Here is a 17553-nt window from a genome sequence, read left to right as displayed (position 1 = left end):
ATAGACATGAAACATATTCTAGATTAAAGCTGGATGGTATTTGCCATTCTCATATGTTGATAAGAGTATTAAAAACTTTAAAAAATATATCTTTAAGGTACATTTACAATAGGTAAAAAATTTCTGATTAATCACAGGTTAACTATGGACAACCATGCGATTAATCGTGAATAAATATTTTAATCGATTGATAGCCCTAGTTTAAACCTTATTTATCAGACAGGTCTAAGTTTGTCAATGGTCATGATGTGTTCTCTATGCACACCAACACTACAGTTAGCCTGTTAGCACGGAGGAGATTCAACTTGTGCTGTTTTTCATTGTGCTTTATTGCATTGCAAATGGATTGAGCACGAATGCTCGCGTCTCCTACTTCCTGGATGCACACACAACCTCGCAGAGTGTTTCCTTTAACAGTTACAGCCGCAGCACACACACACGGCGTGAGGTTTTGTGTGCCAACAGGAAGTAGGAGATGTGAGTTTTCTTTTCATAAAGATACTGTCACAGTGCAGATCACGCTGATTAAACTTACATTTGAACACCATTAGAAATGCTCGATGACATACTGTACAAATAACACAACAGCAGCCCACAGGTCTGTAGCGGCACCTGACCCCTATCCGACTGTTTCCGAGCCTCCAATTGCATCCTCCCAATTTCAGCTTTGAAAGCCAATTGCGTCACAGGGATTTCAGAATTTTCATCTTTCCCAGTGGCGCTCAGAGGATTTCAGCTTTCCAGCTCCCGCCCCCCTCCTGCTTTCAGCCAATCTAAGCCAAGCAAGTCCAACTTTCTATGGGGTAATGGTCTGCACTGGATGCGGCGGCAAACTCAAACTCAAAGCGGAATTTCAGCTCTCAATCTCAAGGTAAATGCCATCCATAAAACTATTGTCATCCATATATAACTATTGATCGTTCGCGTCATTGTGGTTAGCTTCTTTGTGTCAAATCCAGTTGTCGGTAAAAAAGAAAAGACCAACAGTTGCCTTGGTTAACACAGTTGATGTCTAAGAAGGTATTTTAAACTAATATCAAATTGTCATGTGCAGATTGTTGATGTTATGTTCTTTAAACTAATGTTTCTGATTATCTTTAGCCTCCCAAGAAAGTGTAGCCACCGAAGAAAGTGGCCACAGCCAATTTCTTGATACCATCTACTGTCAGACCCATGCAGGGATGCCACTGGAGCAGTGGCTGGAAGACATTTAGTGGAAAAGGGCAGAGATTTGTATTTTATTCTTTTTTTTTGTATTGTATTTATTCATTATTGTATTCTTTGCACTACTGGAGTCATTTGATTAATAATTTTGGGCATCATTTTTCTTATTTATTTTGTTGTGTTCAATTAATTGTTGTTCCATAATTTTGTGTGCGTGTGTGTGGAGATGGGGTGCGTGAAAGAGAGGGTTTGGGGGATGGGACGTCTTTTTTTTAGTGTTTGCTATTTATAATAAATATGTGGTTTGTTTCTACAACAATTCTTTCATTTGACATATTTAAATCTCAGTGTAAAATCAGGAGTCAAACGTGGTTTTGCTTTTTGCCCCATCATGCATGATAACACAGTACAGTACCATAATATGGTGGCTATATTTGTTGTTTTAGTTTGTTGTTTTAGTTCGGGCTGGAGATCTCCGGTAGTCTAGTTATTTCGTCTTTTGTTTTATGATGATTTTTCCAGTTTAGGTAGTTTAGGGGGAGGTGCTGGGAGCGACGGTCCATTGCGTGGCTGGCCCAGTACTTGTCCACTTTTGTTCATTTTGGCCGGGGTCTCCAGCTCCTTTTTTTTCCCTTATCACTTATTTTCGTAGTGATGATTTTTGATTCTTTATTAAATAAACAAATTAAAACCCTGTGGGTTTTCAAACATCCTACTGTTGTGTGGCATCCTTTTTAAATATGTTGCGGTCCTCATTGTGAGACTTCGTTTTGTCTTATTCTTAGTTCGAGAGGCCGTAACATATTTGGGGGCTCGTCCAAACTTTTTTTTCTCTTTTTCTCACACTAACGGCTTGATGAAAAACGCAGTGTGTGTAGTACTGCGGGCTTTGTATATTTTTGTTTTTTTGGCCGCGGCGTTGTAACTGTTTTTTGTTTTGCCACAGTTACTTGTATCGGTAAACTGTGTCATTGTGACTTTGTCCCTGCACGTGTTAATTGATGCTGACGTGTGTTTCTTTGTGCTGTGGCATTGTCAATATTAAGGACTTTGAGGCACAACCTAGTCTCGATATATTTCATCGCTGTACTAAAGAACAGTTTGTTTTGATTCAGATCATTTTGGTATCACTATAAATAAATATCTTAAGAAGCAAGTGATAAAATCTGAGCTGTGGTCTGTTTTGCATGAAAAGGGAGTTTTGCCTTGTAACCCAGGTGCTGCAGTGATGAGTTCACCTGCCGGAAAATCAGATCCGGGGGAACGACTCCATCTGAAGGAGTTAGAGGTCGAAATGCGCCGACTAGAAATTAAAGAGAAAGAACTCAATAATGAATTAGAACTTCGCAAAATTGAGGTAGAAGCGCAGCTTCGTTTAAAAGAACTTGAGTTGAAGCAGTCTTCACCCACTGTGTTTGAGGTTAAAGCAGGCGAATTTGACATTAACAGATGCATTCGTTTGGTCCCTCCCTTTAGTGAGAAGGACATAGATAAATATTTTGCTTTGTTTGAGCGTGTTGCCACCACATTAAAATGACCTAAAAAGGTCTGGCCTTTACTTATGCAATGTGTTTTTACTGGTAAAGCTCAAGAGGTTTATGCATCTTTGTCACCTGAAGTAAGTCTGAACTATGATGAAGTTAAAACCGCTGTGCTCAGGGCATATGAATTGGTGCCTGAGGCATATCGCCAAAAATTCTGCAAGTTTAAAAAAATGCGCAAAACTGCTCACTGGACAGATATCGAAGAAGAGCTTTGCTGTCCTATCTCCCTGACCTCTTTACCTTTACCTCTTTATTAATAAAATCAATGCACTTCAGACAATACCAAGAACTTATGTAATATACAACACTCTTCGGGCTTGGCAAGATGTAAAGAAGTTTTGTGGGTCTTCTGTTAAAATCTATGGCCCTTAACACACCTGGTATTATCATGTGGTTTTCCTGATCGGATCACAAGTGGACAGCCTTAACTACAGCTCTGAACGGTCCCAGGATGGATTGAGGACGCATTCAGATCCGATCACTCAGGCCACATACAGAGGTGGTCTGGGATGAATTTATCCGCATTAGGGATAGACCGATTATCGGCCGGGCCGATTAGGTCTATTTTGACGCATATTGGCATTGGCCTTTTTTTTTTTTTTCTCCGATGGCCGATAAGAGATCAATTTAAAACTGGGTTATTTTGGCTCTGATGCAGCCGCGCCTCTCTGTCTGCAGTCACTACTCTGTCTCCAGCATTGTCCCCACCCACAGCACTGATTGGATACATGCAGAGCCATGGCACGGGTAACAGCCAATCAGCAGTGAAAGCTGTGCATGCAGAGTGCTCACACACACGGCGGAGAGGAGAAAAAGTTCATTTCTTTGCAAATTTTATTTAACCTTGTTTTATTTACTTTATAAAACTTCAGGAAGTTATTTATTTATTTATTTAAATTTTCAGTTAACTTTATAAGAGATGCTGCTGACCCTGGGAACTCCCTGCGCTTTTTGTTTGTTTGTTTAATAAACATATGCTTAAAGGCATTTAAACAAAGTTAGGTGTTGGAGTTTGTATTATTCAAAATTTTGACACCAATTTTTCCCTTTTACTGCAAATGAATATCGGCTCCAAATATCGGTTATCGGCCTCCTTGACTACTAATAATCGGTATCGGAATCAGCCCTGAAAAAAACATATCGGTCTATCTCTAATCCACATACGTCTGATAGTGTAAAAGCACATGGGTCCTGGGCCACATTAAGCACTGCCCACTCTCTGTATCCACGGCAACGATCACATAGATATGGAAGACCACTCGCCTCTCATTCCTGTCTGATTGAACATTGCTCTGCTATGTCTCTTAAACATTTAATTTTTATTTATTTCTCATGTTACTCCAGCATGTGTAAACATAAATTTACACAGTGTGCACGGAAATAGACGGATCGTGTCTGTTCAGTAAGGAGACTGCATTTAAGTTTTTAATACGGGACAATCCTGATCCAATGAGGGGGAGAGGCGGCGCTGATCAGAGATATATCCATGAGCATTTTATCACAGTTTAAAAATCAAGTGATCAGAGTTTAATAATGCAGCGCAGTGAGGACACTGGTACAGAGCATGAGAGACACACACAGATCTGAGTCCATTACGTTGCAATCTGTCCCGTATTTCCATGCACAGTTACTATGAAGTATACATTTCTCCACATGCTGTCACACAGTATGTCCATATGCTGTGTACTTCATATGTTGAATTTAGAGGAGCATCAGGCTTCATGATCAAAGTTAATGTAATCACTTCAGTCCTTAGCCTCAATCCAGACCTGCCACCCTCAATTGGCAAGTCCATGCTCAAAGTGTAAAGACCATGGTATAAATCAATCAATCAATCAATCAATCAAATTTTATTTGTATAGCGCCAAATCATAACCAGGGTTATCTCGAGACACTTTACAGAAAGAGCAGGTCTAGACCGACTCTTTGTTAAGTTATTTAAAGAGAGGCCCAACATGAATCCACCATGAGTAGCACTTAGCAATTCGGCACATTGGCAAGGAAAAACTTCCTTTTAACAGGCAGAAACCTCGAGCAGAACCAGACTCATGTTGAACAGCCATCTGCCTCGACTGGATGGGCCGAAAATGGGATAGAAAGAGATGCAGGATAGAGACAGGCAAAGAGAGCAGCAACAACATATGTTCTTGTTACCACAACAACATATGTCCTTGTTACATGAACAACAACAGACACATACTTATGGTTACAATGCCAATAATAGTGGTAGACTAGGGTGAAGATCAGGCCCTGTTCACATGGTTGGTATTAAGCATCTTTCCTGGGTGATCCAATCACAAGTGGACAGCTCTAAGCCTGCAGTTCACACCTAGCATTAAGGAGCACCTCAAATGCGTCTTTAGTGACCACTTGTGATCGGATCTCACTTTCCCACTCTGTATGCAAATTAACAGGGAGGCTCAGTCTCCTTCATTAGACTTATCATATAATCATATAAAACATCCTATGAAAGAAAGTGTGATGCAGACACAGAGAGGGTGAGAGCTGCTGCGCACGGGCAAAGAGGGAGGGGGGAGGGAGCGGGTGATTGCGGACTAGAGTGAAGACGTGATTCCTTAACCCCACTTAAGAATGTATGGCAGAAAATCTGAGACGTGGTCTTAGTGATGATCAGTGGGACGCAGAACGTCTTTGCTTCATTGTCTTGTAATAAAATTATTGAACAGAATTACAAATTTATGCACAGAATGTACCTTACCCCACTCCGTTTCAGTAACATGTATCCTAACTCATTTTCTAGATGCCATCGTTGTACTATATGCACAGGGTCAATTACTCATATTTTCACTTTTGGAACACTTTTGGAAGGAGATGCATGACCTGACTGCCAAGGTTTTAGGAGTTCCATTGGACATTACACCAACAAGATACCTCTTTGGTACAGAACAGGATAGGTCACTAGACCCAATATCCACAAAGAGGATCGCCATAATATCATAGCAAAGAAATGCATTTTGCTCAATTGGAACAATCAAACGCCTCCAACATTTAACTTGTCCAAACAAATTTTGAATGAAACATTACTACTGGAACAGCGCACTTATATTGGAAAAAATAAGGGGGATATCTTTCTGAGAATATGGAGCCTCTTATGGACCTCCAGAGCCTCCAGCCAGATGTGCTTGGTTTTGATCTTTGATCTTTGATAACCATAGTTGAATATTTCATGAATTCATTTAATATTTACTTATCTTCTGTTTATGGATGCATTTATTTCTATTTTCCTAATTTTATTTCCCTTCATTGTTATTATTTTCTTATTTTACCTGAATCTAAAAGCACTCCGTTTATGTCTGTTTATGTTTGTTAAATGTGAAAAACCAATAAAGAAATAAAGAAAAAAAAGGAACAAAGGCCTCTTTACGCTTTTCAAGGAAAGAATGTCTCATTTCTCCTGCAACATATTTCCTTGTTTCCTCGCTCCTCTCCATGCATCCTGGTGGGAGGGACTAAGATGCAAGGAAGAGACATGAGAGAAGTGAGAATAACTTGAAAATTGTTATTTTGTTCTGTGAAAAGTTTTTGTGCTTTTTGTGAAATATTATGTTTTGACCTTCAGGGAAAAACCACAGCTAGCAAGAAACTTACAGAGAGAGAGAGAGAGAGAGAGAGAGAGAGAGAGAGAGAGAGAGAGAGAGAAAATGGGACTACAGGGATCTGGCCTGGGCCTCCTGTCACTTGGAAGCTTACAGAATTAAGGACATGTGAGGAAGAGGGACAAGTTTTCATGGCATGTACGTAGAGTAACCATTGTGGCAGCTGGAGCAAATTAACTTTAACAATTTAACTTAACAACTTTTTCTACTACCTCTTCAGTCAGGTTTCAGATTTCCCACGCTCTGCCTCACTCTTATTCAACACGTTATTTTTCACTTATACCTTACCATATGGTACGATGTCACTGTGTGGCCTTAACAGAGATGGTCCTTATTTCCCTTTTGTAGTCCAACTGGTTAGACCACATTTCATTCACTAATGTCAACAAAGAGTTGAAGTGACTGTTAATGTGGGGTTAATGTGAATGCCCTGATATCCTGTAACTTTACAGCAAGATCCCTCATACAAACATACTGTTCATCAGTGTGCTACCTGTGTATTCTCCAAGAATAAGCCTGGACATGATGACAGTGAAAATGGGTGCTGAACTCTTCACTGTCTCTGCAAAAGACACTGCCACATTCTTCAGGCTCACCAAACCCAGAACCACTGTGGTGAACCTGAAACATTGAAAGAGAATCCATCATTAATTTAAATAATGTACTTTCTTAGATGCTCCTGTTAAGTATCTAATGGGTTATTTACAACATTGTGTTCCCCAGCATACAACGAAAAACCATAGAATGTATGAAAAGATGGACAACATGACAGCTCCCTAAAAGTGAAGCCAAAACATTTCGAGCGCCCCCTGCTGACTGGTGGCATGATAGGTCATAAAGCCCGCCTCCTCCATGTTAACAGGTGGGAGTATCAAACTATAAAACCAAAATACACGGCGAATACATTTTTCTCAAACATGGTTTCTGTCATTATAGTAAGTTCTTATGCTGATTTACCTCCAAGTGTTCATTTTTCTGATAAGTTTATTTTTAATTAGTTATTTGATGCTGTAAAAATGATGATTGCCAGCTCTGTTGACCAATACGGCTCCTGCAGCCGTTCTGTTCTGCATTAGCAGAGTGGAGGACGATCCACAAGAGGAAACAAAAAACAATCACTACAGTCATTGAAGTTTCCATACCTGTGAACGTTGACCTCAGACCAACAAAGCTGTTAAATATGCCAGCGTGCAGGATCCGTGCTGTTTTTCTGGTAAGTATTTTGGCATCACTTTCATACAATGGGAGAAGATGGAGACTCGTCGTCCATCTATATATACAGTCATTGCGAAAAACCCATACATGCTAAAAAATATATTGTAGTGTTTATGTGTAACAGTCAAACTGCAGGATGTACAATGCTAAGCAAATAAAGTCACACATCACACTGCTACCTTTTTGCTGCTTGTTACAGAAAAATATTTGAGACTAATTTTTAAATACTGAACCAAAAAAATAACCCTAACCCTAACAATATTTTTTTTATAAAGTCCAACATGCTACATTTCACAAGGCACTGATTACAGTACTTTAGTAGCCAACACGCACAATATAAATTTGTTTCTAATAATCTGTTAAGGCTAATACTACCAACATACTTTAAGTACTAACTGGGTTCCCTTGGGACCCCAAGACTAAACTACTTTCAAAACATTAGGAATTATTTCATTCATTTTACGTAAAACATCATTATGTTACAAAATGTACACATAATTTGCATATTGTGTGAAACAACATTGTAAAACAAAACTTCTGTATATGTATCTGTCTCCTTCAAAATGACAAAGTGCCACTTCCATGCTGATAGTGTTATCCTTTAAATTAGGAGCCGTGGCAAACATGTATGAAATTGATAGGTCCATCTATTAAAACTGCTAAATTTATTACTTCTTTTCAGAGCACATTTACTCCTTGTCTTTTAGAGATAGAGGCCCACCTTATGAGTCCAACAAACAGCATGATCATGATGAAGTTGGGAGGATACTCGGTTCTGGACTTGTGCTGGTACAGGCAACAGGGCACAAACATCTTTAGACAGCCAATTACAGTAGTGGAGAGCATTTGAACGGCACCTGGGAAGCATACAGAAGAAGACAAAATAAGGCCACTGCCACTCACCTCTCACCTGCAGCACAAATGTCAGCATGAACAAGTGTTTCTGTTATTTTCTCAAAACATTTTTTAAGTTTACAGCACTGAGGATTTTTTGACCCAAAACAGTTCATACATAAATCAAAACACTAAATTGCAAAAGGGTGTAACTCAACTAAAACTTCACATTCATGTGTCAAAATGGAGATGCGTTGTCCATCTATATATACAGTCATTGGTGTGAACAAACCAAACTCGAGGCAAAATTTAAGATTGTAACAATTTGGTCTTTGATTTGGATCAAACAAACAGACTTTAGTTGTGAAAGCACCCTAAGATAGATAATAAATAATAAAATCATTACAAAATACGACAGTATTGTACTTTTTACTGTGGAATATATGGACATTACACAAACATACATACATACATCAGAATCAGAATCAGAAAAACTTGATTAATCCCGGGGGGAAATTCCCACATTACAGTTGCTCTGACACAGAGAAAGCATTAGAAGCAATAGAAGTAAGAAAAAAACTATGTAAATACAATAAATTAATTTAAAGATTAAATGCTGAGAAGTGGATATATGGTGATTGAAATATAACAATAACAATAACTTTATTGATCCCCAAAGGGAAATTCACTTGTCTGGCATCTCATCTACCATTTACTTAAAGATCTTCAATATCTCTCCGTCCTGAAGCGAAGAGAGAGGAGCCGTCAACCACCGTGGTATCTTTGGTCCATCAAGGTGTTGATGATCTGTGTTGTTTAGAATGGCCTCAACCTTCTTCGTTGTGCATCTCTCCACCACATCCCCCAGAGAGTCCACCCTGACTCCAGATGAGATGGGGCACGGTGAAGCATGTAGAGGACAGCATCACTTACTCCAATGTGTTCTTTGTATGCAAACTACAGGGAATCAGGTTTGTCTTTGACCTCGAGCCTCAGTAGGCATAGAATCTTCCGCTCTAGGGTTTGCATGATGTGCGAAGTAAGGGCCAACGGCCTGTAGTCATTTAGTTCAGCCAGATATTTTATTTTTTGTACCAGTACAATACAGGATGTTTTCCACAGAGCCGCAACCCACCCAAGCTGTAGATTCAGGTTGAAGATCCTGTAGAGAGGTTGACACAGTTGGGCAGGACAGTCTTTAAGCAGCCTTGGACACACACCATTTGGGCATAGTCTCGCGAGCTCCAACCTCACACCTGTCTCAGTGACAGACAAGGTTGGAGACACAGGTGTGAGAAGGGGAGTAGCCTGTCAAACCTGTAGGAGAACTGGTTGAGTTCATCGGCTCTTTCAACATCATCCACTATTGGCTGTCTTTTCTTTTTGTTGTAGCCAGAGATGGTATCGATTCCTCTCCACACCTCACCCTTCAGTCTCCTCTTCAACTCATGTTGCACTTGTTTCAGCCGTTCTTTGTCACCATCTCTAAAAGCTTCCTTTTTCTGGTCGAGGATTGCCTTTATGTCACTTGTGATCCAGGGTTTGTTATTGGGGAAACAGCGTACAGTCTTTGTAGGTATGACTGTGTCTCTACAGAAGTCGATGTACTCAGTAAAACAATCAACCTGTCCATCAATGTTCGCAGCGTATGCACAAAAGGCGGTGTACGCCACTTTCAAAGCAAACTTTGGGATATATAAAAAACTAACTTGACGGGAAAATGTGCGGTCCTCCACGGCAGCTCTGACCCATGTGTACGAACATTTTGGAGACAGGGGAACTGCAGATGGTGAGGTAGTGAACTGAAGCCAGGTTGTAAATTGATACCTTTCAAACATTTTATGTCACTAAACATCAAGCGTTATTGAGCGAGCCATGTCACCATAAACATCATACCAGCAGTGTTATTTGTACTCGTCTTGTAGCGAGACGTATTCCATAAGCACCTTAAAAATTAAAAATATATAAGCAAATATTAAATAAAAGTCTTGATCAGCGCTGTCTCACCTTCACAGCCCCCCCAGAATGCAGAAGAGAGACCGTCTCCTGAATCCTCGTATGTAGAAATCGATAAAGCGTTAAAGAGTTGAAGAACAGCGCATCAATAGTTTTTATTAATATCTTTTAATGCTGTGTTTATAGCAGCAAGTATGATTTTTAGCTTTAATAAAGATATTGTGTCTTAATTAAGTGCAATGCTCACGACTGTGCCCTCAGTGTGCACCGGAGACTCAGAGTGGCTGCTTCAGACACTGCCTTCAGCTGTCACCTCCACAGGAATATTCTCACTACCTATATAAACATATATACATATACACATACATTTTTTTACTCCCTAATATCGGAATCGGCATCGGTGTAAAGATCCAGTATCGGTCAGGCTCTAATACAAGGAGAGCGCAAGCACAGAGGGTGAGAGGAGGTGATCACAGACTGAAGCAATATAAAACTTTTTGTATGATCAAGAAGCCTGATGCTTCTCTACAGCTCTGTGTTTATCTGTGAAATATATAAACTACACAGCAGACTGGAGTCTGTTAACAGTGACAAACAGACAGAAAGATCTGCGTGATTAACACACAGATCGACATTATCCTGCATTATAATAAACTATGATGAACTGATCGCAGGCTCCTGCTCGTATCATTCACATGTGGAGACGTATACTTTATAGTAACTGTGTGCAGAAATACAGACAGATCGTAACCTTATTGAACCAGGTACAGAGCATGAGAAACACACAGATCTGTGTCATATCTGCTCGCCTCCTAACGTCTGTTAAAAAGGATTTTATTAAACTACTTGTGTTAGAGGAGCTATTTTTCACCCCTCATCTCAACAGTTGCACAGTGCATAGTTTGCAGTCCGCCCTCCTTTTATTATAATCGTTTTTGTGAAACATCTCCAAACTGCTGACATGCTCCTACTCCATTTACCTAGGGGCCCTGTCAAATCTGTTGAACAGATTAAGTTCGCTGGCCCTGTCCAGAACAATTCAAAGGGACCCGAAGGTGAAGATCAGGGAGGCTAAAGACAGTTACAGGAGGAAGCTGGAGCAAAAACTCCAGCAGAACAACATTAGGGAGGTCTGGAGTGGCATAAAGACAATCACTGGTTTCAGGCCGACTTGCATATATATATATATATACACAGTACTGTGCAAAAGTATTAGGCAGGTGTGAAATTAATTTTTCATCAATTAACAAAATGCAGTGAATGAACAGAATAGAAATCTAAATCAATTCAATATTTGGTGTGACCACCCTTTGCCTTCAAAACAGCATAAATTCTTCTAGGTACACTTGCACACAGTTTATAAAGGAACTCAGCTGGTAGGTTATTCCAAACATCTTGGAGAACTAACCACAGATCCTCTGTGGATGCAGGCTTCCTCAAATCCTTCTGTCTCTTAATGTAATCCCACACGGACTCGATGATGTTGATGATCAGGGCTCTGTGGGGGCTATACCATCACTTCCAGGACTTCTTGTTCTTCTTTACGCTGAAGATAGTTCTTAATGACACTGGAAGTATGTTAGGGTTGTTGCCCTGCTGCAGAATACATTTGGGGCCAATCATACACCTCCCTGATGGTATTGCATGATGGATAAGTATCTGCCTATTTCTCAGCATTGAGAACACCATTAATCCTGACCAAATCTCCAACTCCATTTGCAGCAATGCAGCCCCAAACTTGCAAAGAACCTCCACCATGCCTCACTGTTGGCTGCAGACACTTATTATTGTACCGCTCTCCAGCCCTTCAACGAATAAACTGCCTTCTGCTACAGAAAAATATTTCAAATTTTGACTCATCAGTCCAGAGAACCTGCTGCCATTTATCTGCACCTCAGTTCCTATGTTTTCGTGCATAGTTGAGTCGCATGGCCTTGCAACTCTTCCATGAAGACCACCTCTGGCCAGACTTCTCGATGGGTGTACCTGGGTCCCACTGGTTTCTGCCAGTTCTGAGCTGATGGCACTGCTAGACATCTTCCGATTTCGAAGGGAAATAAGCTTGATGTGATTTTCATCTGCTGCACTTAGTTTCCTTGGCCGACCACTTAGGTCTACGATCCTCAACGTTGCCCGTTTCTTCGTGCTTCTTCAAAACAGGTTGAACAGCACATCTTGAAACCCCAGTCTGCTTTTAAATCTTTGTCTGGGAGAGACCTTGCTGATGCAGTATAACTACCTTGGGTCTTGTTGCTGTGCTCAGTCTTGCCATGGTATACGACCTGTAACATGAAACTGTTGGTAGCAATGTTTGGCTGTTCCTCACCCAGTTTTAAGCCTCCTACACAGCTGTTTCTGTTTCAGTTAATGACTGTGTTTCAACCTACCTGTGAAATTGATGATCATTAGCTTGTGTTTGGTATAATTGGTTGATCATACACCTGACTATACTCCTACAAAATCCCTGACTTTGTTCAAGTGTACCTATAAGAATTGATGCTGGTTTGAAAATTCTTAGTTTACAGCATTTTTTCACATCTGCCTATAACTTTTGCACAGTACTGTATATGTATGTATTTAATATTTATTTAAATCTAAAGGAATGATTTAAGTTGCACTTTACTCATAATTTTACTTCAGTTGTTTTCTTAAAGTTGCTGGTTTAATAAAACCTTTTTGATAAAGTTTTACTAAAGTTACAAATTAATGGTTATTATCATCACGGAAGCTTTCTGGCATATATTTGGGAGAAAAAAACAAAAACACTAAATCAGCAGCCACAAGTCAAGTAGCATCAAAGAAGTTACCATAAGGATCTTGTTAAAAAAGCTAATTTATCGCCCCTGTGTCAGTCTCTCGCTCTTTTCCTTTTTTAACTTTACCTACACATTGCTGTTCACAACATTTTGTGTTGACGTCGTGACATGCTTTACTCCTACAGCAGCCTTATGCAAACGCCTTTTTTAAATAAACAGTTGATAAGAGTATCCTCGGGAGTTGCAACCGCAAACTTACATTTTTAGCAAAAGTGCACCTCAAATGATCAGATATGATTTGCTAGCTAAACAGAGACAGCAGCATGAGATCGGCAGAAAAGCAGTTAAAATTAATGATGATGTCTAATTCATTAATAATGCAATATTATAAACAACTTAATAATTTGTGATTAAAGCTGTGTTATAAAGTGAACTTTCATTAATTATCTCAGGTACCAGCATTACCTGTATGTCACGTATGGAGAAGGTGAATGCACGCGATGTACGTCCCTGACTGAGGCTGCACAGCTATCGGCCACTATTGGAGCCCAGATCAGCCGATGAGGATAGTTTGTAATAAGTCCTATCGAAGCCGATTGATCGGCCAAAACGATAAATCTGTCGACCTCTAATAGATATATATACACACACACACACACACACACACACACACACACACACAGACATATATTAATATATATACACATTTGTGCTCATAAGTTTACATACCCTGGCAGAATTTGTGATTTTTTGGCCATTTTTCAGAGAATATGAATGATAAGAGAAAAACTTTTCTTTCACTCATGGTTAGTGGTTGGGTGAAGCCATTTATTGTCGAACAACTGTGTTTACTCTTTTTAAATCATAATGACAGCAGAAACTACCCAAATGACCCTGATAAAAAGTTTACATACCCTGGAGATTTTGGCCTGATAACATGCACACAAGTTGACACAAACGGGTTTGAATGGCTACTAAAGGTAACCATCCTCACCTGTGATCTGTTTGCTTGTAATCAGTGTGTGTGTATAAAAGGTCAGTGAGTTTCTGGGCTCCTGACAGACCCTTGCATCTTTCATCCAGTGCTGCACTGACGTTTCTGTATTCTGAGTCATGGGGAAAGCAAAATTTTTGTCGAAGGATCTGCGGTAAAAGGTAATTGAACTGTAGAAAACAGGAAAGGGATATAAAAAGATATCCAAGGAATTGAGAATGCCAATCAGCAGTGTTCAAACTCTAATTAAGAAGTGGAAAATGAGGGATTCTGTTTAAACGAAACCACGGTCAGGTAGACCAACAAAAATTTCAGCCACAATTGCCAGGAAAATTGTTCGGGATGCAAAGAAAAAAACACAAATAACTTCAGCTGAAATACAGGACTCTCTGAAAAAAAGTGGTGTGGCTGTTTCAAGATGCACAATAAGGAGGCACTTGAAGAAAAATGGGCTGCATGGTCGAGTCGCCAGAAGAAAGCCATTACTACGCAAATGCCACAAAGCATCCCGCTTACAATACGCCAAACAGCACAGAGACAAGCCTCAAAACTTTTGGAGTGATGAGACCAAAATGTAACTTTTTGGCCACAACCGTAAACATTACATTTGGAGAGGAGTCAACAAGGCCTATGATGAAAGGTACACCATTCCTACTGTGAAACACGGAGGTGGATAGCTGATGTTTTGGGGATGTGTGAGCTACAAAGGCACAGGAAACTTGGTCAAAATCGATGGCAAGATGAATGCAGCATGTTATCAGAAAATTCTGGAGGAAAATTTGCACTCATCAGCCCAGAAGCTGCGCATTGGATGTACTTGGATATTCCAACATGACAACGATCTAAAACACAAGGCCAAGTCGACCTGTCATTGGCTACAGCAGAATAAATTCAAGGTTCTGGAGTGGCCATCTCAGTCTCCTGACCTCAATATCATTAAGCCACTCTGGGGAGATCGCAAATGTGCAGTTCATGCAAGACAGCCCAAGAATTTACAGGAACTGGAGGCTTTTTGCCAAGAAGAATCTGAATCTGAGAAAATAAAGAGCCTCATCCACAACTACCACAAAAGACTTCAAGCTGTCATTGATGTTAAAGGGGGCAATACACGGTATTAAGAACTGGGGTATGTAAACTTTTGATCAGGGTCATTTGGGTAGTTTCTGTTGTCATTACGATTTAAAAAGAGTAAACACAGTTGTTTGATAATAAATGGCTTCACCCAACCACTAACCATGAGTGAAAGAAACGTTTTTGTGTTATCATTCATATTCTCTGAAAAATGGCCAAAAAAATCACAAATTCTGCCAGGGTATGTAAACTTATGAGCACAACTGTATATTAACTTGTAACTGGTGTAAACAAGCCTCATCAGTGTTTCTGATCACTCATTGGTCTGTTTATTCCTTCAGCTCCCTACAGGATTAATTGGTGAGGTTTGCTTTAGAATATGTTAATAATTGATCATATTTGAGAGTGGCTGTAAGATGTCTCTCAAATTTTAACAGGCAAGTGGTGGGCACAGAGCTCCTACTGACAGTAACTATGCTTTCCTCACATTGTAAGTGAAGCTTTTGTGCAAGAGGACAAGGATATATGCCCATTTTCAATATTATTTACTGACGTTGGCTCCTTTTGAGTAGACCCATTGTGTTTTGGAAATCATAACATAATTTAGCTAGTTAAAAGGTACAACTTGTTTTTCGTGTCTTTCAATCTTAAGACTCATAGAATGATTTAGAAAATTCTCAACAGTGATAATATACTGCCAGCAAAATCCTGTACGATTTTACAAATCACAAAAACAAACAAATCAATAACATAAAAGTTAATGCTTTTTTTAAGTAATTCTTATCATTAGAAGCAGAGGTATATAATTCTGTCTTACCAAGCATGCTGGGCTCCCCCTCTAGCAGAGACAAAATGTACTTGTTAAGGAACAGGGTACAGAAGCTAAAGAAGTACCAGAGGCCCAGGTAGGTCATTGAGCGCCAGTTCCATACCCCTGACTCCGCCTCAATCACAGTAGTCTCTGTGACTGTGATCTTTAGAACCTGTTCCCCAGGCAGGCTCTCGCTGCGGGCAAGCACCACTCTCTCCTGGCGGTTGCGGAATGGCAACAGGAGGCGCCACATTGTATGCCTGGCAGACTGCCTGCCACCTGGCATTTCGTTTGCTGCCTGAGGGACCCCAAGGCCCCAACAGGTAGGTGTTAATAGTGAGTTAAGGGGTTGATGAGACTTTATATGGTTAGTCCATCTTTTAGTTGGTCCAGCAAATGAGCCGCTCCTCTTGCAGTAAATGATCAGAATGCTCCAACCTGGTGCCACCTGCCCTGCAGAAGCTGAAGAGGTAAATAAATCATTTTTTTGTCACAAAACTTGAAAAAATTAAAGCATAGAAGTTCACATTTTACTATAGCGTAATTCTACGTCACATACTAATATTTAGTAGGCTAATTGCTACAGCTTTTAAAATACTTTGTTGAAGTATGTTGTTCTACGTTACAAATGGTTTGCATCATCAGTATATTTCTTGAACTCTACTCTGATTCTGTATTCTTGTATTACGCAATGACATCAGCAAAGCTTCTGAAATGAAAGAGTAGATTTCTAAAGAGAACAGGTGAATCCAACGAGGTCCTCGATTGGATTTCTGATAGAATCTGTTTCAACATTACACTGCAAAGTTTTAAAGCGATTTATTGTTTTTATCAATAGCCCCGAGCTTTGATCTTTACTGCCAGCGATAGGGAAACGTAGTCTTATAAAAGGCATACGGATTGTAAGTTTGGAGAAGCTAGCTTCTCACGCATGAACACAAGACGGTAAGATTATGCAAACTCAAATTGAAAGACGACGAACTCTTACCTCTTTTTAATCGAATGTGTCAATTAGGACTGAAAAATATCCTAAGCCCAGCCGGTATGCGAGACAGCAGCAAGTTCCAAATAAAGAGGAAGTTGTACAAAGACGTTGGCTAGCCGCTGTTTTTGTGGCAACATGGGATGCAGAGGACTGGAAGCTAAAAACTCATGCACTTTATGCCGTAACATGAGGGAACGTCAACTGACTACACCCACTGCACACAGACCCAAACACTAACCTATCTTGCTAAGTTTCCCATGTTCGAGTACCTGACTTCGAAACGTGGCTGTTAACTGTGCATTTGCTATGTCAAGCGCCCCCGAAATAACACACAATACATGTAAAAACTTTCAAATTAAAACCTCTATTTGTCAATAAGAATATGCTTTTATTTTACACGATTTCCGGTGAGATTGAGTTCAACTTGACACAACTGCCACGGATGATAGCCTACCGTAACTTTGTTCATGGTCAAATTCAGCACATTCAAGAAGCACACTGTTGGCGTATTTATACATCAACACTTCTACCTCCCTGCATATGTTTATGTATATATTTAATATAGTATAATTTCTTGATGTACATATTTCTATCTTCTAGTGTTAT

The 17553-nt window shown here is 39.9% G+C and overlaps 1 protein-coding gene across 1 annotated transcript in view; it reads right to left on the bottom strand.

Moving 5' to 3' along the window:
* LOC138589195 (solute carrier family 35 member E2A-like) overlaps positions 1–17198 on the bottom strand; it is a 29497-nt gene extending 12299 nt beyond the window's left edge. The window contains exons 1-4 of the mRNA XM_069659388.1: positions 16951–17198; positions 15969–16424; positions 8262–8397; positions 6819–6946 (exon numbers count right to left, since the gene is read on the bottom strand). Of these exons, the coding sequence (XP_069515489.1) occupies positions 6819–6946; positions 8262–8397; positions 15969–16248 (544 nt within the window). The 5' untranslated portion in view covers positions 16249–16424; positions 16951–17198. The remainder of the gene's footprint in view (positions 1–6818; positions 6947–8261; positions 8398–15968; positions 16425–16950) is intronic.
* Positions 17199–17553: the final 355 nt, after the last annotated feature.

Source organism: Semicossyphus pulcher, unplaced genomic scaffold (genome assembly GCF_022749685.1).
Source record: "Semicossyphus pulcher isolate SPU_LCO1_2020_fin unplaced genomic scaffold, fSemPul1.0.p SCAF_13, whole genome shotgun sequence".
In the NCBI taxonomy this organism is placed as follows: Eukaryota; Metazoa; Chordata; class Actinopteri; order Labriformes; family Labridae; genus Semicossyphus; species Semicossyphus pulcher.
The sequence above is the reverse complement of the archived record's forward strand: the minus strand, read 5'-3'. Positions and strand labels throughout refer to the sequence as shown.